A 16709-nucleotide genomic window follows, 5' to 3' on the forward strand; every position below is an offset into this window, starting at 1 on the left:
CGATACAAGCATTGTAAGGTGGATAAGAATTGGCTAAAGGAGAGCAGGCAATGGGTTGTGCTAAAAGATGAATTATCGGACTGAAAGGAGGTTACTAGTAGAGTTCCTGGAGGATCAGCCTTGGTCCAATCTTATTCAATATTTTTATTAATGACCTTGGCACAAGAAGTAGGAGTGTGCTAATGAAATTTGCTGATGATACAAAGTTGGGAGGCATTGCCAATACTGAAGAGGATCAGAATATTACATAGAAAGATCTGCATGACCTTGAAGACTGGAGTGATAGAAATGGGATGAAATTCAATAGTACAAAGTGCACTTAGGGTCTAATAATAAGAATGTCTGCTTCAAGTTGATGGCTCATCAGTTGGAAGCAACAGAGGAGGAGAGAGACTTGGGTATGTGGGTCGATCTCGGGATGACTATGACCTACCAATGTGATGAGGCTGTAAAAAAGGCAAATGCGATCCTAGGATGTATCAGGCAATGCATTTCCAGTAGAGATAGAGAGGTATGAATGCCATTATACAAGGCACTGCTAAGACGTCACTTGGAATACTGTATACAATTCTGGTTACCCATGTTAAAGAAAGATTAATTTAAATTGAAAGACGTGCAGAGAAGAGCTACTAGGATGATCAGGGAAATGGAGGGCCTATCTCATGAGAGGAGACTGGAAGAGCTTGGATTGTTTAGTAAAACGAAGGCTAGGAGGGGATATGATTGCTCTCTATACATTCATTAGGGGGATAAATACCAGGCAAGGTGAAGAGCTATTTAAGCTAAAGGACAATGTTGGTACAAGTACAAATGGATATAAACTGTCCGGGAACAAATTCAGGCTGGAAATTAGAAGGTTTCTAATCATTGGTGGGGTGAGGCTTTGGAACAGCCTCCCAGTAGGAGTTGTGGGGGGCAAACAACTGAACTAGTCTTAACAGAGAGATGGACAAATTTAAGAGTGATGGAAGGGGGGTAGGGCTCAATAGCCCTGAGGCTCACTTCTACTCATGCATCAGGGTTTCAGCAAGCCATTGGCAAGGGTCAGGAAGAGATTCCGCCCTCCCAAAATGTATTTTGGAAGCATTTTTTTTAATCTCCATTCTCTGAAGCATCAGAAGGTGGCCTGGCTGGGGATGGGCCAGGGCTCTGAGATGGTACCAAAAATGCTCTCTCTCTTGTACTTAGCTGGCTGGTTCTTGCTCACATGCTGCATGTCTAATTGATTGCCATATGTGATATTAGAAAGGAGTTTCCCTGCAGGCTAGATTGGCAGTGCCTATTGGGTTTTTTTCACCTTCCTCTGCAGCACGGGGGTGCAAGTCAATTGCCAGAATTACCTGGAAATATCTCACTTAATCCATTTCCTGCCATTGCAGAGGCCTTGGGCATTGGTCCATCTCACTCCCTCCTGTTCTTTCATGGTGGCACACAAGAGTCTAGTCTCCTGTGGGCTGTCATCCTTTGGTTTAATTTCAGTTGTTGGGTTTAGCGTGTGGGTGGCGTTGGTGTCCTGTAATATACAGAAGGTCAGACTAGATGATCTAGCTGTGCCTTCTGGCCTAAAACTGTATGACTTTATGTAAGAGATGCAGACTCAAGCACAAATGCACTCATCAACAAAAGCCCAAGTTATAGCCATCCGTAAAGCAGGAAAATGTCGTTTTCAAAACTGTTGTATCTCAGCTCATTGTGCACTCCCCGGTTCTTGAGCAGGACCTACAAAAAGATGGTCATAATTTGCCTTTCATTGCTCATGATTTCATCTGTCAATATGAGGGGAAAAAAAAAGAAGAAAAACTGTATTGAATCTGGTGGATTAGAGCTGAAATAATAAGTAAAACTGTTAAGGTTGGACAAATTCACTTGATCCCGAGCTCTGTAAAAACAATCAGTCTTTTTAGTGTTCAGTCCATCTGTGTTCAAATAAGAGTCTTGCCTTGTAGATGTGACACAACAAAACCGACTCTTATGAATCAGGGTATGTATTTTTTCAGATTACAAGCAAAAGTAAGGAATCCATATGGGAGTTCATCAAGAGTTTGTTGGATGCCTGGTCAGGATGGGTTGTAATGCTTCTCATAGGACTTCTGGCAGGTATGTGCATAATAGCAGCAGTGCTGCGTCAGGAACTCTCTCTCTCAGTCTTCCTGCAGAGCCAGCTGCTTATGTTTTACTTACTTTGTCTGGTCCCCAACTTTTCGAGATGGATGAGATAAAGAGATAGTTATGCACCCACACAGCTTTAATGCTTCGCTTGGAAAATCTCACACTGAGTGCTGACCTAGAAAAATTGCTATTAACAAGTAATGTGATTTTTGTATTGCTTTTGAAAACATGCCTCTGAGTGAAAGTGCCTTACCCTTGATGAACTGTTTTGACTATCTCAGCCTCTGATTCACTTGTTCCTTTCTTGATCTTGTGAATTTAATTCCAGGGATAGATATTTTGATGCAGGAGGAGAGTACTATTAGAGTACAATGAAAATATAGTTCTCTAATGCACTAGATTAATTGTAGACGGGGTTATCTCTTTATGCATGCCTAAAAAGGCGGGGCGGGGGGGGGAGACCTGACACACAACCAATTTCAGACTGACTTCCAGATCTGCTCACAAGCCAGACAGACATTACATATTTAACAACAAACTCAGATGGGAAATTCATTAATTTCCTGAGTTGCTCCTGTCTCCTGCTCAGTTTAGCATGTCTTCCAGTTTGGAAAGCTGCTCTCATGTTACCAACCTAAAACAGCGGCCTTGAATAGTTTTTATGCTGTCTCGATTATGTCAATGTGATTATGACTGCTAGGAAATAGCATGATGCCAAGTTTTACACACCATGTTCTCACCAAAACTAGTGTGAATCTCCTGGTTTAACAAATGTAAAGTTAGTATATTTAATATCAGTGTTTAGAACTGCGAGTGGAAGCTGTTCTGGAACATTATGGCTAAAGTTATCTGGAGCATTTTTGCTGAAGTGAAATTTTGACAAAATATGCTGTTTCATGGAGACATATAAATTTACACAAAACTTTTGTTGGGAAGATATGAGATATGAGACACCCACACCCACCCACCCCTGGGGATTAGAGTACCAGCCTGGGAAATGTTCAAGTCAGTGCTCTGCCTGAGTTGGGATGAAATAGCTCTGCTCTGAATCAGGGACTTGAACCTGTCTCCCCCACATTCCAAGACAGTACCCCAATTTCACAGCTATACAGTGAAAACATATGCTCGTTCACTCTCTCATGCCAATGTGGAACCAAAATATTTTGAAACCTCAAAATTTGATGCCAAATGGAATTGTTGGCCTTCAGGTATGTCGTATGGGTACGCTGAGGTTAGGTTGGAGCTAGTTAACATGTTAACTAACTCTACCCTTTTCCCTAATGTGGAGGAAGGTTAATACCTTTTATCTCAACTGGTTGCATTGAAATAAAATATGTTATTCTGCACCTATGCTAGGGAAAAGGTTGTAGTTAGGTTGGGCTTAGTTAATAGATATGAACTACTCACAGACATACACCTTACCACTTCTTTGACTACCGTACACCACAGACAACACACAACGCGTTTAATTCTGCCCCTCTAGGGAAATGTGCCTTCCAGTATCCCCTTTACCAAACAATCCTGTCCCAACACATCAGACTACCCATCAAGATTGTCTTCTGCACACTTCTTCATCACGGTGGTGGCCTGAGGTAGTAGAAAGAAAAGACCAGTGGTTAGGGAACTAGCCTGGAGCCCAAGAGGCTCTGCCACAGACTTCTTGTGTGACCTTGGGAGAGCCCTGATTGGTAAAGGTGTTTAGGTGTTGTTTCACTCAGCATTGCAAGGCCTAAGGGATCTAGATGGCTAAGTTCCATTTTCAAAAGCGATTTAGGCACTTAGGAGCCTAAGTCTCACTGAAAGTCAATTAAACTAGCTTGACTTTCTGAGGTTTCCAAGCAGCTGCATCTCCATTGACTTTCTTGGAGCGGTGAGTTTTCAGCACTTATGGTTTTCTGGCTCACAGGTCTCTACCTAACCTGTTAGCCCATAGTACTGCCCAGGGCGGTCATTCAGTCTTTCCACGTCTGTTTTTTTATCTGAAAAATGGTGCTACGTGTGTAGCACTTTCATCTGTTAGCAGGTCTCAAAGCACTTGGCCCCAGCAGCCTCATTTTACAGCTGGCATAACTATGCAGTTTCCTCAGAGGCACCATAGTGTAATGGATGAAATGTGAGCCTATCACGTCAGAGGCCTGGACGTGTGTCCCCAGCTGTGCCTCAAACTTTCTTGACCTTGGGCAAGTCACTTTATAAGGTTAAAAACAATCTTATAGTCCATGGGTGGCCAAACTGAGGCTCACAAACCACACGCATCTCTTTTACCATTTAAGTGAGGCTTGCGGAGCCCTCTTCCTCCCATTCTTCACCTACCAGACTGGGGCGGGGAAGCTCAGGGCCTCTGCCTTGCAGCGGGGTGATGGGGTAGGGGCTTTTGCCCGGCAGGGAGGAGGGTCTTGGGGCTTCAGCCCTGCAGGATGCACCTGCTGGGGGTCATCAAGTACCTTCTGAGGCAGGTGTGCCCCGGCTCTTGAACTTCTGAAGCTTGTCGTATGCGGCTTGGAGGGCCAGTAAGTTTGGCCACCCCGATATAGTCCTTATTTACTTCACCTGTGAAGTGACATGAGTATTGATTTACCTGACAGGGCATGGTGGAAGGCTTCACTAAGGATCTGTCTATACGGCACATCACGGGCAGCAGCATGTAGGGTACGTGTAACTACATGCCTCAGTGAAAAAGCAGGCGGCATCCACACTGAGATGTGTAGCTACATGTATCAGTGAAAGGCTCTGGGGGGCGGGGGGAGGCAGCGGTGCCTTAGTCTACACTGCTATTTATACCCATGCTGGGGTGTGTGCATAGTGTATGTACTCGACATGCTGCCAAAAGCAGGGTGCAGGGTAGATGTACCTTAAGCGAAGCTTGGGAAGTGTCGATAAATATGGAGGTCCATCAGAGGATGAGAGAGGGATTGAACTCTGCACATTTTGGACAAGGCAGAGGTTTCCTTGGGCCAATCCCAGGTCTTGTGTTTCCTTGAACCAGTTAGAGATTCTGATCAGTAGGAGGTTTTTCAGAAAATCATAGAGCTTACAGAGAAACTCACTTAGCTAGGCACATTGAGGTCAGTAGCGTTATGGTGATTTACACCAACTCAGGATATGGCCCACTGTTTCTATAGAAACTTGAGCAACTAGAAATGACAAGCCACAAAAAAACCCAAAACAAACAAACAAACAAAACCTAACTCTTTACAAAAGCAAAAACTTGGATTGCTACACCAGCTTTCCCCTTTGCTTCCCTAATGATCTCGCATACCTCTCATTGGCATATCTGTGTTCCCCTTCAGTTTGGAGACAGATTCTTCCCATATCACATGAAATCCTTCATTGTTGTCATATGGCCTTATAGTGGTGACAAGTATTATCCCTCTTGCTGATGTGACAATAAATGTGATGTACTTATGAAGTTATTGCAGAACCTTTCAGTTGTCTTTAAAGAGTTTGTTTCTAATTTAACTTTTGAATACGATTTTAACAGTTTGTCAATGACAGCATCTGGAGACATCAGTGTAGAATAAGTCCAAAATAGACCTTCAGAGATATGAACAGCTCGGGAATGGAGGTTGTTCATAACTCTGAAATGTTCATAACTCTGAACAAAACATTATGGTTCTTCTCTCAAAAAGTTTACAACTGAACATTGACTTAATACAGCTTTGAAACTTTACTATGCAGAAGAAAAATGCTGCTTTGAACCATCTTAATTTAAATGAAACATACATGGAAACAGTTTCCTTACCTTGTCAAATCTTTTTTTAAACTTTCCCTTTATTTTTTTAGTATGTTTAACACAGTACTGTAATGTGTTTGCTTCCCCCCCCCACCTCCGTCTCTGCTGTTGCTTGATTGAATCCTTCCGGCTCCAAATGAGGGGTGTGGTTAACCAGGCAGTTCGTAACTCTGGTGTTCATAACTTTGAGCTTCTACTGTACACCAGTGGACAGGCTTTCACAGTCTTATGCACAGTCAAATGCACAGGTGCTAAGGTGACTTCTCTGTTTTCACAATACTAGAGCTATGGCAGATTATGATATTTGATTAGGAATTGTACAGGAAGGTCAAGATCTTCTCTGGGAATCCACAGCATAGGGCATATACTCAAGCATTGTTTGGCCACTGGATGTCACTGTTGCTCTGTATAATTATTTGAAAAAGCTGGCTCCGGCAATGAAGGATGAAGTTCATAAAGAAAGTATTTTAAGGACATTTTTATTCTCAGGCTTGAATTACTATTAGGTATCTACATCAATGTTTAAATGGTAGTCCCATTGATCTTAATGACTAAACTATCATAAAATTCAGTAAATCAGGATTGGGCCTTACATTATTTGTATTACTTAAATTGCTCATTTTAAAGATCTGTGTACTGGGACCAACAGAAATGCGTGTGTCTGTGCGTGCACGCATATGCCCCTCCTCTCATCTACCATGAGGAACAATTTCCCTGATCCTGCAGTCTGATATGTATACATTGATTTCTCTGCATGTGTGAAGTCCCATTAACTTCACTGGTATGCCAGCAGTCAAATGGCATGCTGACATGGATCAGCTTGCAGGATTGCGGCCTGTGTCTGTATTTGGAATGTGATGTCCCATTTTATCGGGGCAGAGCCAAGATGAGAATTATGGTGTTCAAAAGAAGCATTGCACAATAAAATGTAGAAGAAGAGAGGACATTTTTGGAGAAGCTCAGTTCCTCCCTACTAACTCACAGCTGTTCAGTCTAATTATTTGGCCCATTTTTATGCTCCTGTTGTAACTGGTCCTTCAGATCATGTGTTTTGTTTCAATATAATTAGATTAATATGTGTTCCACTTAACATTATTTTTTATTTCCTGATCTTTTTTTAAGGCACGTTAGCTGGAGTTATAGATTTAGCTGTAGACTGGATGACAGATCTGAAAGAGGGTGTCTGCTTATCTGCATTCTGGTACAGCCATGAGCAGTGCTGCTGGACATCTAATGAAACCACATTTGATGACCGGGACAAATGTCCCCTGTGGCAGAAATGGTCCGAGCTTCTGGTAAACCGGTCTGAGGTATGCAAGACCTGCTTAGGCTGTAGACTGGGAAATACTAACCATTCCCAGATTATTCTTCCCCCCTTCCCGCACTACTCTGTGATATTCTCTTCAAACAGTCTGTCCCCCAACCCCCGAGGTAGAGTTATGAACTGCCAATATTGTTACCGGGGTTCCCACAAACATTTTCTGCTTAGCCTGTTATAAGCCCCAGGTCTCGTGTGTGTGCGTGTGTGCTGCAGAGACAAAGTCTGCGAGAATGGGGAAATCTCTTATTTGTATCCTTACTAGAATAAAAGAATTACCTCATAACTAGATCTGGGTGAAAATTTTCAGACAAGTTATTTATTTGCTAAAAAATGCGCTTGTGGTCAACCTGAAACTATTAACAAATTTGACCTGATTAGTTTCGGCTCAAAAAACTTTCTCCAATCTCTCTCTTTCTCTGTGGAGAACAGAGTATGGGAGTATCCTCCACCAGCCATTTTTAAAAAAACACCTGATGCTTGCTGTAATCTCATCCATTCAGGAAAAAAGTGTTTTGGATGTGCTGTTACGGGCTTCTGGATAAGTCATCTTTGGTTTAAGGGATTTAGCGGAATAAACAGAAGGTTTGACTCCACTAGGGAGAACGCCACAACCTTCACTTTAATTTGGCAGTGGAATTTTAACCTGGAACTCCATACAGTCTCTAAGAACCCTGTTGTTGCTGTACAACAAGAGGTTGGTCATTCTTAACAGTAACCCCAAAGCTGTTGTTTTAGTTTTAGCTGGACTGCACTGTCTGTGGACATGCATGGCCTAATTTTCCAGAGGGGATGTCTCATTGACTTCACTGGCACTTGTGTGTACATGCCGTGCTGTTTGATACCAAGCAAGAATCTCTCCTGTACAGTGGGTGGTACACAATGCAATGCAATTTGCATGGCATTTCAACTGTCTTAGTCAGTATTTATAGACTGATAGTTGTTTCTTAGGTTTCAGAGTAGCAGCCGTGTTAGTCTGTATTCGCAAAAAGAAAAGGAGGACTTGTGGCACCTTAGGGACTAAATAAATAAATAAATAAATTTGTTAGTCTCTGAGATGCCACAAGTACTAGTTGTTTCTTAGTAACATTAAATAAACATTGTCCCAGGATAAATTGCTGAACTGGAGTGAAGTTGTAGATTATTAGAAAATCCCTGGATGGAGAAGAGGTGGGAAGGAAGGAGCGTTGCATTAAGCATAACAGCTGGATGGGTGTTTTAGTTCACACGTAGTTAATATTTTCACCATATTCAAGCTAGGTTTCTGATCCTTAAGGATTACAGTGAAAATAACTATTAGTTTGACTTGATTCTGGCGACTCCCCCAGACCAACGGAGCTTCTAAGATCTGCAGTCTTCCCCTGTCTCACTGACTTCTACAGTCAGTAGATCTAACTGTATTAATATTGTTATATTATGGTAGCATCTAGAGACCCCAATCAGGCACCAGGGCCCCACAGGAAATGTACACACATACATCAGAAAGTCAGACCTACCTCTGTACAAACTCTGCAGGCTTCTCAAAGCCTTGTAGAATTTCTAAGAACAATCAAGATTGATTTAATTACAGTCAGTACACAGAGAGATTTTTGTTCCCATTCATAAATTACTACACCTTGCAGAAGACATCCAAACAACAGACACAAGCACAGTGAAAAGAACTGGTTGCCTTGAGTGTGCAGAGGGAACAGTTCACAGAACATTTTACATAAAAAGTTCTTGGAGGATTTTTCCCAGATGTAATGTGTTCAGACTCTTCTATTTTATGCACAGCTGTGGCTCTGCTTATCATGTCTAACTGAATTTGACATTTTGGAGCCCTAGATGTACATAGATATTGTTTGCAAAATCATTTCTTCCCTGTGGTTTTGGGCATCATGGCTCCTTTCAGCCCCTTAAATATGTTGCCACTATGAATTCTGACACATCCTATGGGATCTGTCAGTATTCTTTTAATTATAGTATTTCTATGAAACCTCCCCCCCAAAAAGCAGATTTGATTTAGAGAAAACATGAAAATAAATCAGTCTATGCATCAGATCATGTTTTCTTCCCGATTCCTCATTATACAGGTTACCTGTGTTGGCCATCCATTCAACCCTGTGCTCTTTCCTTCTTCTATTCCAGTGGCTTTCAACCTTTCCAGATTACTGTACCCCTTTCAGGAGTCTGATTTGTATTGCGTACTCCCAAGTTCACTTAAAAACCTCACTTAAAAACTGCTTGCTTACAAAATCAGACATAAAAATACAAAAGTGTCACAGCACACTATTACTGAAAGATTGCTTACTTCCTTATTTTTACCATATTATTATAAATCAATTGGAATATAAATATTGTATATACATTTCAGTGTACAGTAAATAGAGCAGTATAAACAAGTCACTGTATGAAATTTTAGTTTGTACTGACTTTGCTAGTGTTTTTTATGTAGCCTGTTGTAAAACTAGGCAAATATTTAGATTAGTTGATGTACCCCTTGGAAGACCTCTGCATACCCCAAAGATACACATACCCCAGGCTGAGAACCACTATCCTATTCCAGTGCCATTCCTTAAAACAGCCAGCAGAGGATGCTGTAAAAGTAGGATACGCGCCATCCTCCTTGTGGAGACTAAACTTGCCTCTGGTAATACACTGGAGCCATCTGTTTTGGCCTAGAGTGTTGACTCCAACAGTAGACCTGTAGGCTTATATGTAAGCATGTGAGTAAGTGCCTTCCTGAATCAGGGTCTTGGTGATGGCAGCTAAAGGTGTGGCTGAGTCACTAGTACTTCCCTTCTGAAAGACTATTAATCTTTAGAAACTGTTATTTAAAGTTCCAAAAGTTTATGACTATAAGTGTTCAAAAAAGAACTCAATCTTGCCTGTGACCACGTGTCTAGTTCATGGAGGATAGGTCCATCAATGGCTATTAGCCAGGATGGACAGGAATGGTGTCCCTAGTCTCTGTTTGCCAGAAGCTGGGAATGGGCGACAGGGGATGGATCACTTGATGATTACCTGTTCTGTTCATTCCCTCTGGGGCACCAGGCATTGGCCACTGTCGGAAGACAGGATACTGGGCTAGATGGACCTTTGGCCTGACCCCGTATGGCCATTCTTATGTTCATATGTCAAATGTTTGGAGAATGTGAGGATGAATGTTATCCCTAGGGACATAGTTGTGCAAAAAAAGTGGGATCCCAGTAGTCTGACCCAGTATGATGTAGTATGTGTGTCTGTAGCAAATACCTAAAACAGATCTGCAGTCTTTACATCTGAGATTTGAAAAAGGAGTCTGTCAAAAGAAATGAATATGGTGCAGCTTAATTGAATTAAGAAGCAAAATAGCTGCTTTAGCTCAATGTTTTAGAGCCAAATTCTCACCAGATGAGCTGGAACTGCTGCAGATTCACACTAGTGTAGCTGAGATCAGAATGTAGCCCTGGGACTGCAAACGCAGACTGTCCTCTAAGGCAGGGGTTAACATTTTTCTTTCTGAGGCCCCCCACTGTCCTATTAAAAATCTCCATGGCCCCCTTGTGTTCCAACAACTGTTTTTTCTGTATATAAAAGCAAGGACAAGCATTAGGGGGTAGCAAGCAGGGCAACTCCCCGGAGCCCCACGCCACAGGGGGCCTCATGAAGCTAAGTTGCTCAGGCTTCAGCTCCAGCTCAGGGTGGAGGGGCTTGGGCCTCTGGGCTTCAGCTGCATGTAGTAGGGCTTCAGCTTTCTGCCCTGGGCCCCAGCAAATCTCATGCCAGCCCTGCTTAGCAGACCCCCTGAAACCTGCTTGCAGCTGCCTTTGTGGTCCCGGATGGCTGGTTGAGAACCACTGTTCTAAGGGAATAGTGAATATTACCATTGAGTCTCTAGTTGAAAGCACTAGGGAGAAGACATTCATGGGGAAATGAAATAAACATTCTTCAGTTGGAACAATAAAACTCCACTATGACTATGGATGGGTGTCCTTGATAAGTATGGAATTTATTACTTAAGTCTTGGGTCATGGGGGTTGATAAGACTCTGCTCTTCTGCTGTTATCAGCAAGGCCACTCATTGATATCGTATTCGGATAGAAATATCTAGGGATATGCTAGAGTTAGTTATTGTTATGGCATGTTTGGCAAACGGGGACCATCACATTGACCTTGCCTGCTTTGTCATTCATAAGATTGGAAAATAGGGTTTTTAGCATTGAGAACTGGAACAGAATAGGAGTAGTTGACACAGACTTCCTTGATGGTCACACATACAGCATGGTGTTCTCTTAATCCTCTGCCATCTGAAAAAGCACTCTCAGTGCTTCAAATACAGGTTATGGACACTACTAGTCTTCACTGAGGCTTCCCTTGTCTCTGTTCTGGACCATCAGGCAGTGGAGGGAGAACCTTCAAAGGTATGCATCATATTGTCATCTTTAGACTGATAAATCACAGCTCCATGCCTCCGATTGGATCAGTCCATTATGGGCTCTTTTTTGGCTATTGGACTGTCTAAGTGGCTTTATTATTTGGAGGGGACACATCCAATGGTAACTCAACCCCAAAAAGGTCAAGGTCATGCTTGTGGGTAGGGAAGAGTGTCTTGAGGAAAACTTGGGCAGTTTTTGTATGTCCATTCCAGGGAGAATGGCATCACTAGAGATGGGTGTGGAACTTGGAGGTAACCACTGACTGCTCACTCCGTAGTTACAACAGTGATTTAGAGTGTCTATTACCATTACCATCTGCATCCTGTCGGGAAAGCCCATCTCTTTATCTTGAGTACAGGCCTCAGCATGATTGCTTATGCTTTTGTCATATCCAGGGTAAACGACTGTAATACATTCATAATTGGGCATCCTTTCAAATTGCTTTGGAGGCCGCAACCACTGCAGAATGTGTCCTGTACCTTATACCTTCAGATAGGAGTGAGGAATTCAGTTATACCCATCTTCTGTGAAGTGCACTGGCTGTTAATACACCAAAGAATATAATTTAAGGTATCAGAGTTAGCATGGAGAGCCTCTTCATAATCTAAACCCTCAGAACTGGACTGATCACTTCGCATCCTACGTTCCTGCCTGATCATTACAATTAGCCGGGGTGATTCTGGTCTTGCCCTTTCTATTAAAATTAATGGAGAAGTGTTGCTAAATCCCCGGCTTTGAAAATCTCAGCCAGCATCCCCAGAGAGGCCCACCGCCGTCTCTCGTTGGCTGGCTTTAAAGTACATTGCAAATCCCTCCTTTGGGGTATTTTTTTTCTGGCTGTAACTGGGTTTGCCCCGGTGCTAGGTTTGCTTGATGTTGTTTGGACTGTGTATATGTGCTCAGCTTTTCTTTCAACTGTTTAAGTGTTTAGTTTGGTATTTTGTATAGTGCGTGAGAAGCTTACAAAAGGCACCATGTAGATTGGTTTAAATAAACTAAGATGCTGCATCTATGTATCTTTGCGGAGCACAAAAATGTGCAAACATTCACACTTACTGAGGCAGAAGCAGCTTCAATCATACCACTAGTGTTGCAGTAATTGAACAGAACCTGCTCCACCCCACTCCAAATCCTAATAGGAACATAAGGTTATTTCATTGCATTTGTCTAACAGTGTTTTTGCTGTTGTTTTTCCAGGGTGCAAGTGCTTACATTCTAAACTATTTTCTGTACATTATGTGGGCTCTATCTTTTGCTTTCCTGGCAGTCTCCCTGGTCAGGGTGTTTGCTCCTTACGCCTGTGGTTCTGGGATTCCAGAGGTGAGTTTCTTCCAGATGGATGCATATTTAAAACCTGAAAAGTCATTTCATGTTCTAGACCTGTGCCATCATATAGCTATGCCTTTGGCATATGAACAAGCAGAAGCAAGGCATTTTAATATTTTTTTTTTCACCTGACATGTCTTTATATTATGCCTTTTGCCTAAGCTGTGTTCATGTTTCCTGTCTAAATTCTTCATCTTAGACTCCACTCAAAGGCATATGCAATGGCTGCTGTTTTGGTCAACAACCCAAGGACTGAACTGGACACTTCCAGAGCTAAAAGCATGAACTGCTAGAACCTGAGTTAAAGATCCAAGGCTCCCTAACTGGGCTGTAACAATTCATATTCTCTGTGGATTGGACACAGAGGGGGAGCCATAGTGCATACTCATCAGTGGGTTACACATGAATATTTGCCTGGAAGTCCACCAGATACAATTACATGTTCCAGTTATAAGGGAGAAGATAAAAGTTTAGGCCAAGATTTAAGGGTTGGGGGGCGCAAAAAAAGGGAAGGGAGGAAGATTCAAGACCAAGCTTTCCAAAGTAACTAGTGAGTTTGAGCTCCTCAATTTTGGGGGGCCCACCATTTGGAATTCCTTTAAAAGATCTGATTTTCTGAAAACCAGGTGTGTCAAGCTGGGTGCCCAAAATTCAGGCAACCAAAGTCACCAGTCACTTTTGAAAATTTGGCCCTAAATCCATCTTTGGGTTCTTAAATTAGTGACCTTGAAATCAAGAAGAGCTACAGGTTACTTAATACTTTAATAAAACATGTCAGACGCTAAAAAAAAAAAGGGGGGGGGAGGCTAAATAACAGCTGGGTATTATTAAGAGCCTCCATATGGATTGTGGAGTCTAAATTTAAGCTTCAGTCTTTGAAAGTCTGATCCTTGTCCTTCAAATTTAATTCATTGTACAGATCTGTTTGCTCCTTTCGTCACCCCTAGGAGAGCAACCCAAGAAATCTAAAACTGATTAACCAAAAATCTGGAACTGGTTGGAAAAAATAATTGCAAAACCCTCCTGAAATATTGACATTGTTTCCATTGCTCAGGTGTCAATATGAAGCTATTTTTTATTTTATTTTTTCAATTTTTGTTATAACTTTTTAATTTTTTAAATAAAAATATTATCAAACATTTTGACTTACAGAAAACCTGGATTTTAATAAATGAAAATGTCTACTGGTTTTGATAACATTTTGGATAAAAATTCTGATAATGAAGTCAGAAGTCAAAAAAGGCCACTTTTGGATGAAAAACTTTGAATTTGCAAAATTGTTGCCATGTCTACCCACTACTCATGTTAACCACTAGTACGATATCACTGTAGAAGAGTTGTCTTAATCTTTCGCTGAGTGCATCAGTGGCTTCTTTCAAGCAATGATTTGTCTACTATAGTCGTTAAGTCATTTTTGCAAAATTGAAGTTGCAGAAGTTTATTTAGTTCTTCAACCTATTCTTCCTGCCTTCCAGATAAAAACCATCCTGAGTGGTTTCATTATTAGGGGCTACCTGGGGAAGTGGACACTCTTAATCAAAACAGTCACCTTGGTTCTCGTGGTGTCTTCGGGCCTCAGCCTCGGCAAAGAAGGTCCTTTAGTGCATGTGGCTTGTTGCTGTGGTAACTTCTTCAGCAGCCTCTTCTCAAAGTACAGCAAGAATGAAGGAAAGAGGAGAGAGGTGAGCTTGGACTCAGATTGACTATATTTAAGGGGAACGAAATGACAACAACTCAAAGGGCTCATGCCTTGTATGCAAATCTTTGTGTTGCAGGTGCTTTCAGCTGCAGCTGCTGCAGGAGTCTCTGTTGCTTTTGGTGCTCCAATTGGTGGTGTACTTTTTAGCCTGGAAGAGGTAAGAGCTACCAGTGAATCAGCTGTGTTTCACTTTCATGATATATGTTTGCAGAATTTCATTTGCATCAGTAACAATACTTTCCCTTGATTCCTTCCTTACGAATCCAGAATTCATTTGCATCAGTAACAATACTTTCTCTTCATTCCTTCCTTACGAATCCTTTTTATTTTCCCAATATTGTTATGCCATATATAAGCATATATAATCTGTAATTGTTACCAATGAGAAGTTACCCTGTAGATTAGCATAATGTTGGCAGAAGAGGAGTAATAGTCTCCTGGAGATAACCAAAGGTGTGATTGTGCTGTGTGTGTGTGTTCAGCATTTGACTCCATACAGAAAAGGTGTATGCCTTGAGCATTCTAACAAAAGATTACAGAAACTTACTACAGCATGTCTAGAGATCATAACTCCAGTGTGTCTGTTTAAAACATCACGGTTCAACAGCTTCCTTTATGATTCATCTGATGTTCATTTTCCATTGTTCGCAATTTCCTCCTCAAGTCTGAAAATGCCTTTCCTTACAGATGTGTGACCATGTTCTGGTCACAGACACACCCATGTATGTAAAGTCACAATAACCAACAGAGGGAATGCAGTAGGGCAGGGGTGGGCAAACTTTTTGGCCTGAGGGCCACAGCAAAGTTCCGAAACTGTAGGAAGGGCCAGGTAGGGAAGGTTGTGCCTCCCCAAACAGCCTGGCCCTCACCCCCTATCCACCCCCTCCCACTTCCTGCCCCCTGACTGCCCCCCTCAGAACCCCTATCCAAGCCCCCCCCCCGTTCCCTGTCCCCTGACCACCCCCCCCCGAACCTCTACCCCATCTAACTGCCCCCTGCTCCTTGTCCCCTGACTGCCCCCCGGGACCTTCTGCCCCTTATCCAACCCCCCCCACTCCCCGCCCCCTTACTATGCCACTCCGAGCAGCAAGACTGGCAGCTGTGCCGCATGGCCGGAGCCAGCCACACTGCAGTGCTGCCCGGCAGGAGCTCGCAGCATGGCAAGCTGAGGCTGCAGGGGAAGGGGGACAACAGGGGAGGGACTGGGAGCTCAAGGGCTGGGCAGGATGGTTCCGCAGGCCAGATGTGGCCCGTGGGCTGTACTTTTCCCACCTCTGCAGTAGGGCCTGTGGTGCAACAAAAAAGAGAGTAACTAAATCAAAACACCTTACCTCCCACTCAGTTAAGCATTCACTGTTTCTGTTTGTTTTAGGTTAGTTATTATTTTCCCCTGAAAACCCTCTGGAGGTCATTTTTTGCTGCTCTTGTGGCTGCCTTTACTCTGAGGTCCATCAATCCGTTTGGAAACAGCCGACTGGTTCTTTTTTATGTGGAGTACCACACCCCCTGGTATATGGCTGAACTTTTCCCATTCATTCTGCTTGGGGTCTTTGGAGGTCTGTGGGGGACGCTCTTTATCCGTTGCAACATTGCCTGGTGCCGGAGGCGCAAAACAACCAGGCTTGGGAAGTATCCGGTCCTAGAGGTCATTGTGGTAACTGCTATCACTGCCATCATTGCCTATCCTAATCCATACACTCGGAGGAGCACCAGTGAGCTGATCTCTGAGCTTTTCAATGACTGTGGCGCTCTGGAGTCCTCACAACTCTGTGACTATATTAATGACCCAAACATGACCAGGCCCGTAGATGACATCCCTGACAGACCTGCTGGCTTTGGAGTCTACACTGCAATGTGGCAGCTGGCCCTGGCTCTGATTTTTAAAATTATTATCACAATATTTACTTTTGGCATGAAGGTAAGTTGGAGGGTGTGTAAAGTTCATTGCTGCAATCCATATTGTGTGTTGAAGCTAGACTTTTGCATGACAAGACCAGGTTAATATCAGAGCTTAGAGTGTCATGTTCAGGTTACATACGTCTAGCATAATACCAGGGATGTGTGTGAGAACATGCAAATTCTGAAGCACAAGGCAATAGAAAATTAGGGCTTAATTAGGATTCTGCT

At 42.7% G+C, this 16709-nt stretch overlaps 1 protein-coding gene across 2 annotated transcripts in view; it reads left to right on the forward strand.

Moving 5' to 3' along the window:
• The window catches only part of CLCN4 (chloride voltage-gated channel 4), a 31498-nt gene that overhangs the window by 1172 nt on the left and 13617 nt on the right, over positions 1-16709 (forward strand). Inside the window, exons 2-7 of one of the 2 annotated variants that reach the window (XM_077807164.1) lie at positions 1998-2097; positions 6965-7152; positions 12755-12877; positions 14359-14565; positions 14659-14739; positions 15955-16500. In XM_077807164.1, the coding sequence (XP_077663290.1) occupies positions 1998-2097; positions 6965-7152; positions 12755-12877; positions 14359-14565; positions 14659-14739; positions 15955-16500 (1245 nt within the window). The remainder of the gene's footprint in view (positions 1-1997; positions 2098-6964; positions 7153-12754; positions 12878-14358; positions 14566-14658; positions 14740-15954; positions 16501-16709) is intronic. The other variant, XM_077807165.1, reaches the window with a different exon arrangement.

The sequence above is a fragment of the Eretmochelys imbricata genome, chromosome 1 (assembly GCF_965152235.1).
Source record: "Eretmochelys imbricata isolate rEreImb1 chromosome 1, rEreImb1.hap1, whole genome shotgun sequence".
Taxonomy (NCBI): domain Eukaryota; kingdom Metazoa; phylum Chordata; order Testudines; family Cheloniidae; genus Eretmochelys; species Eretmochelys imbricata.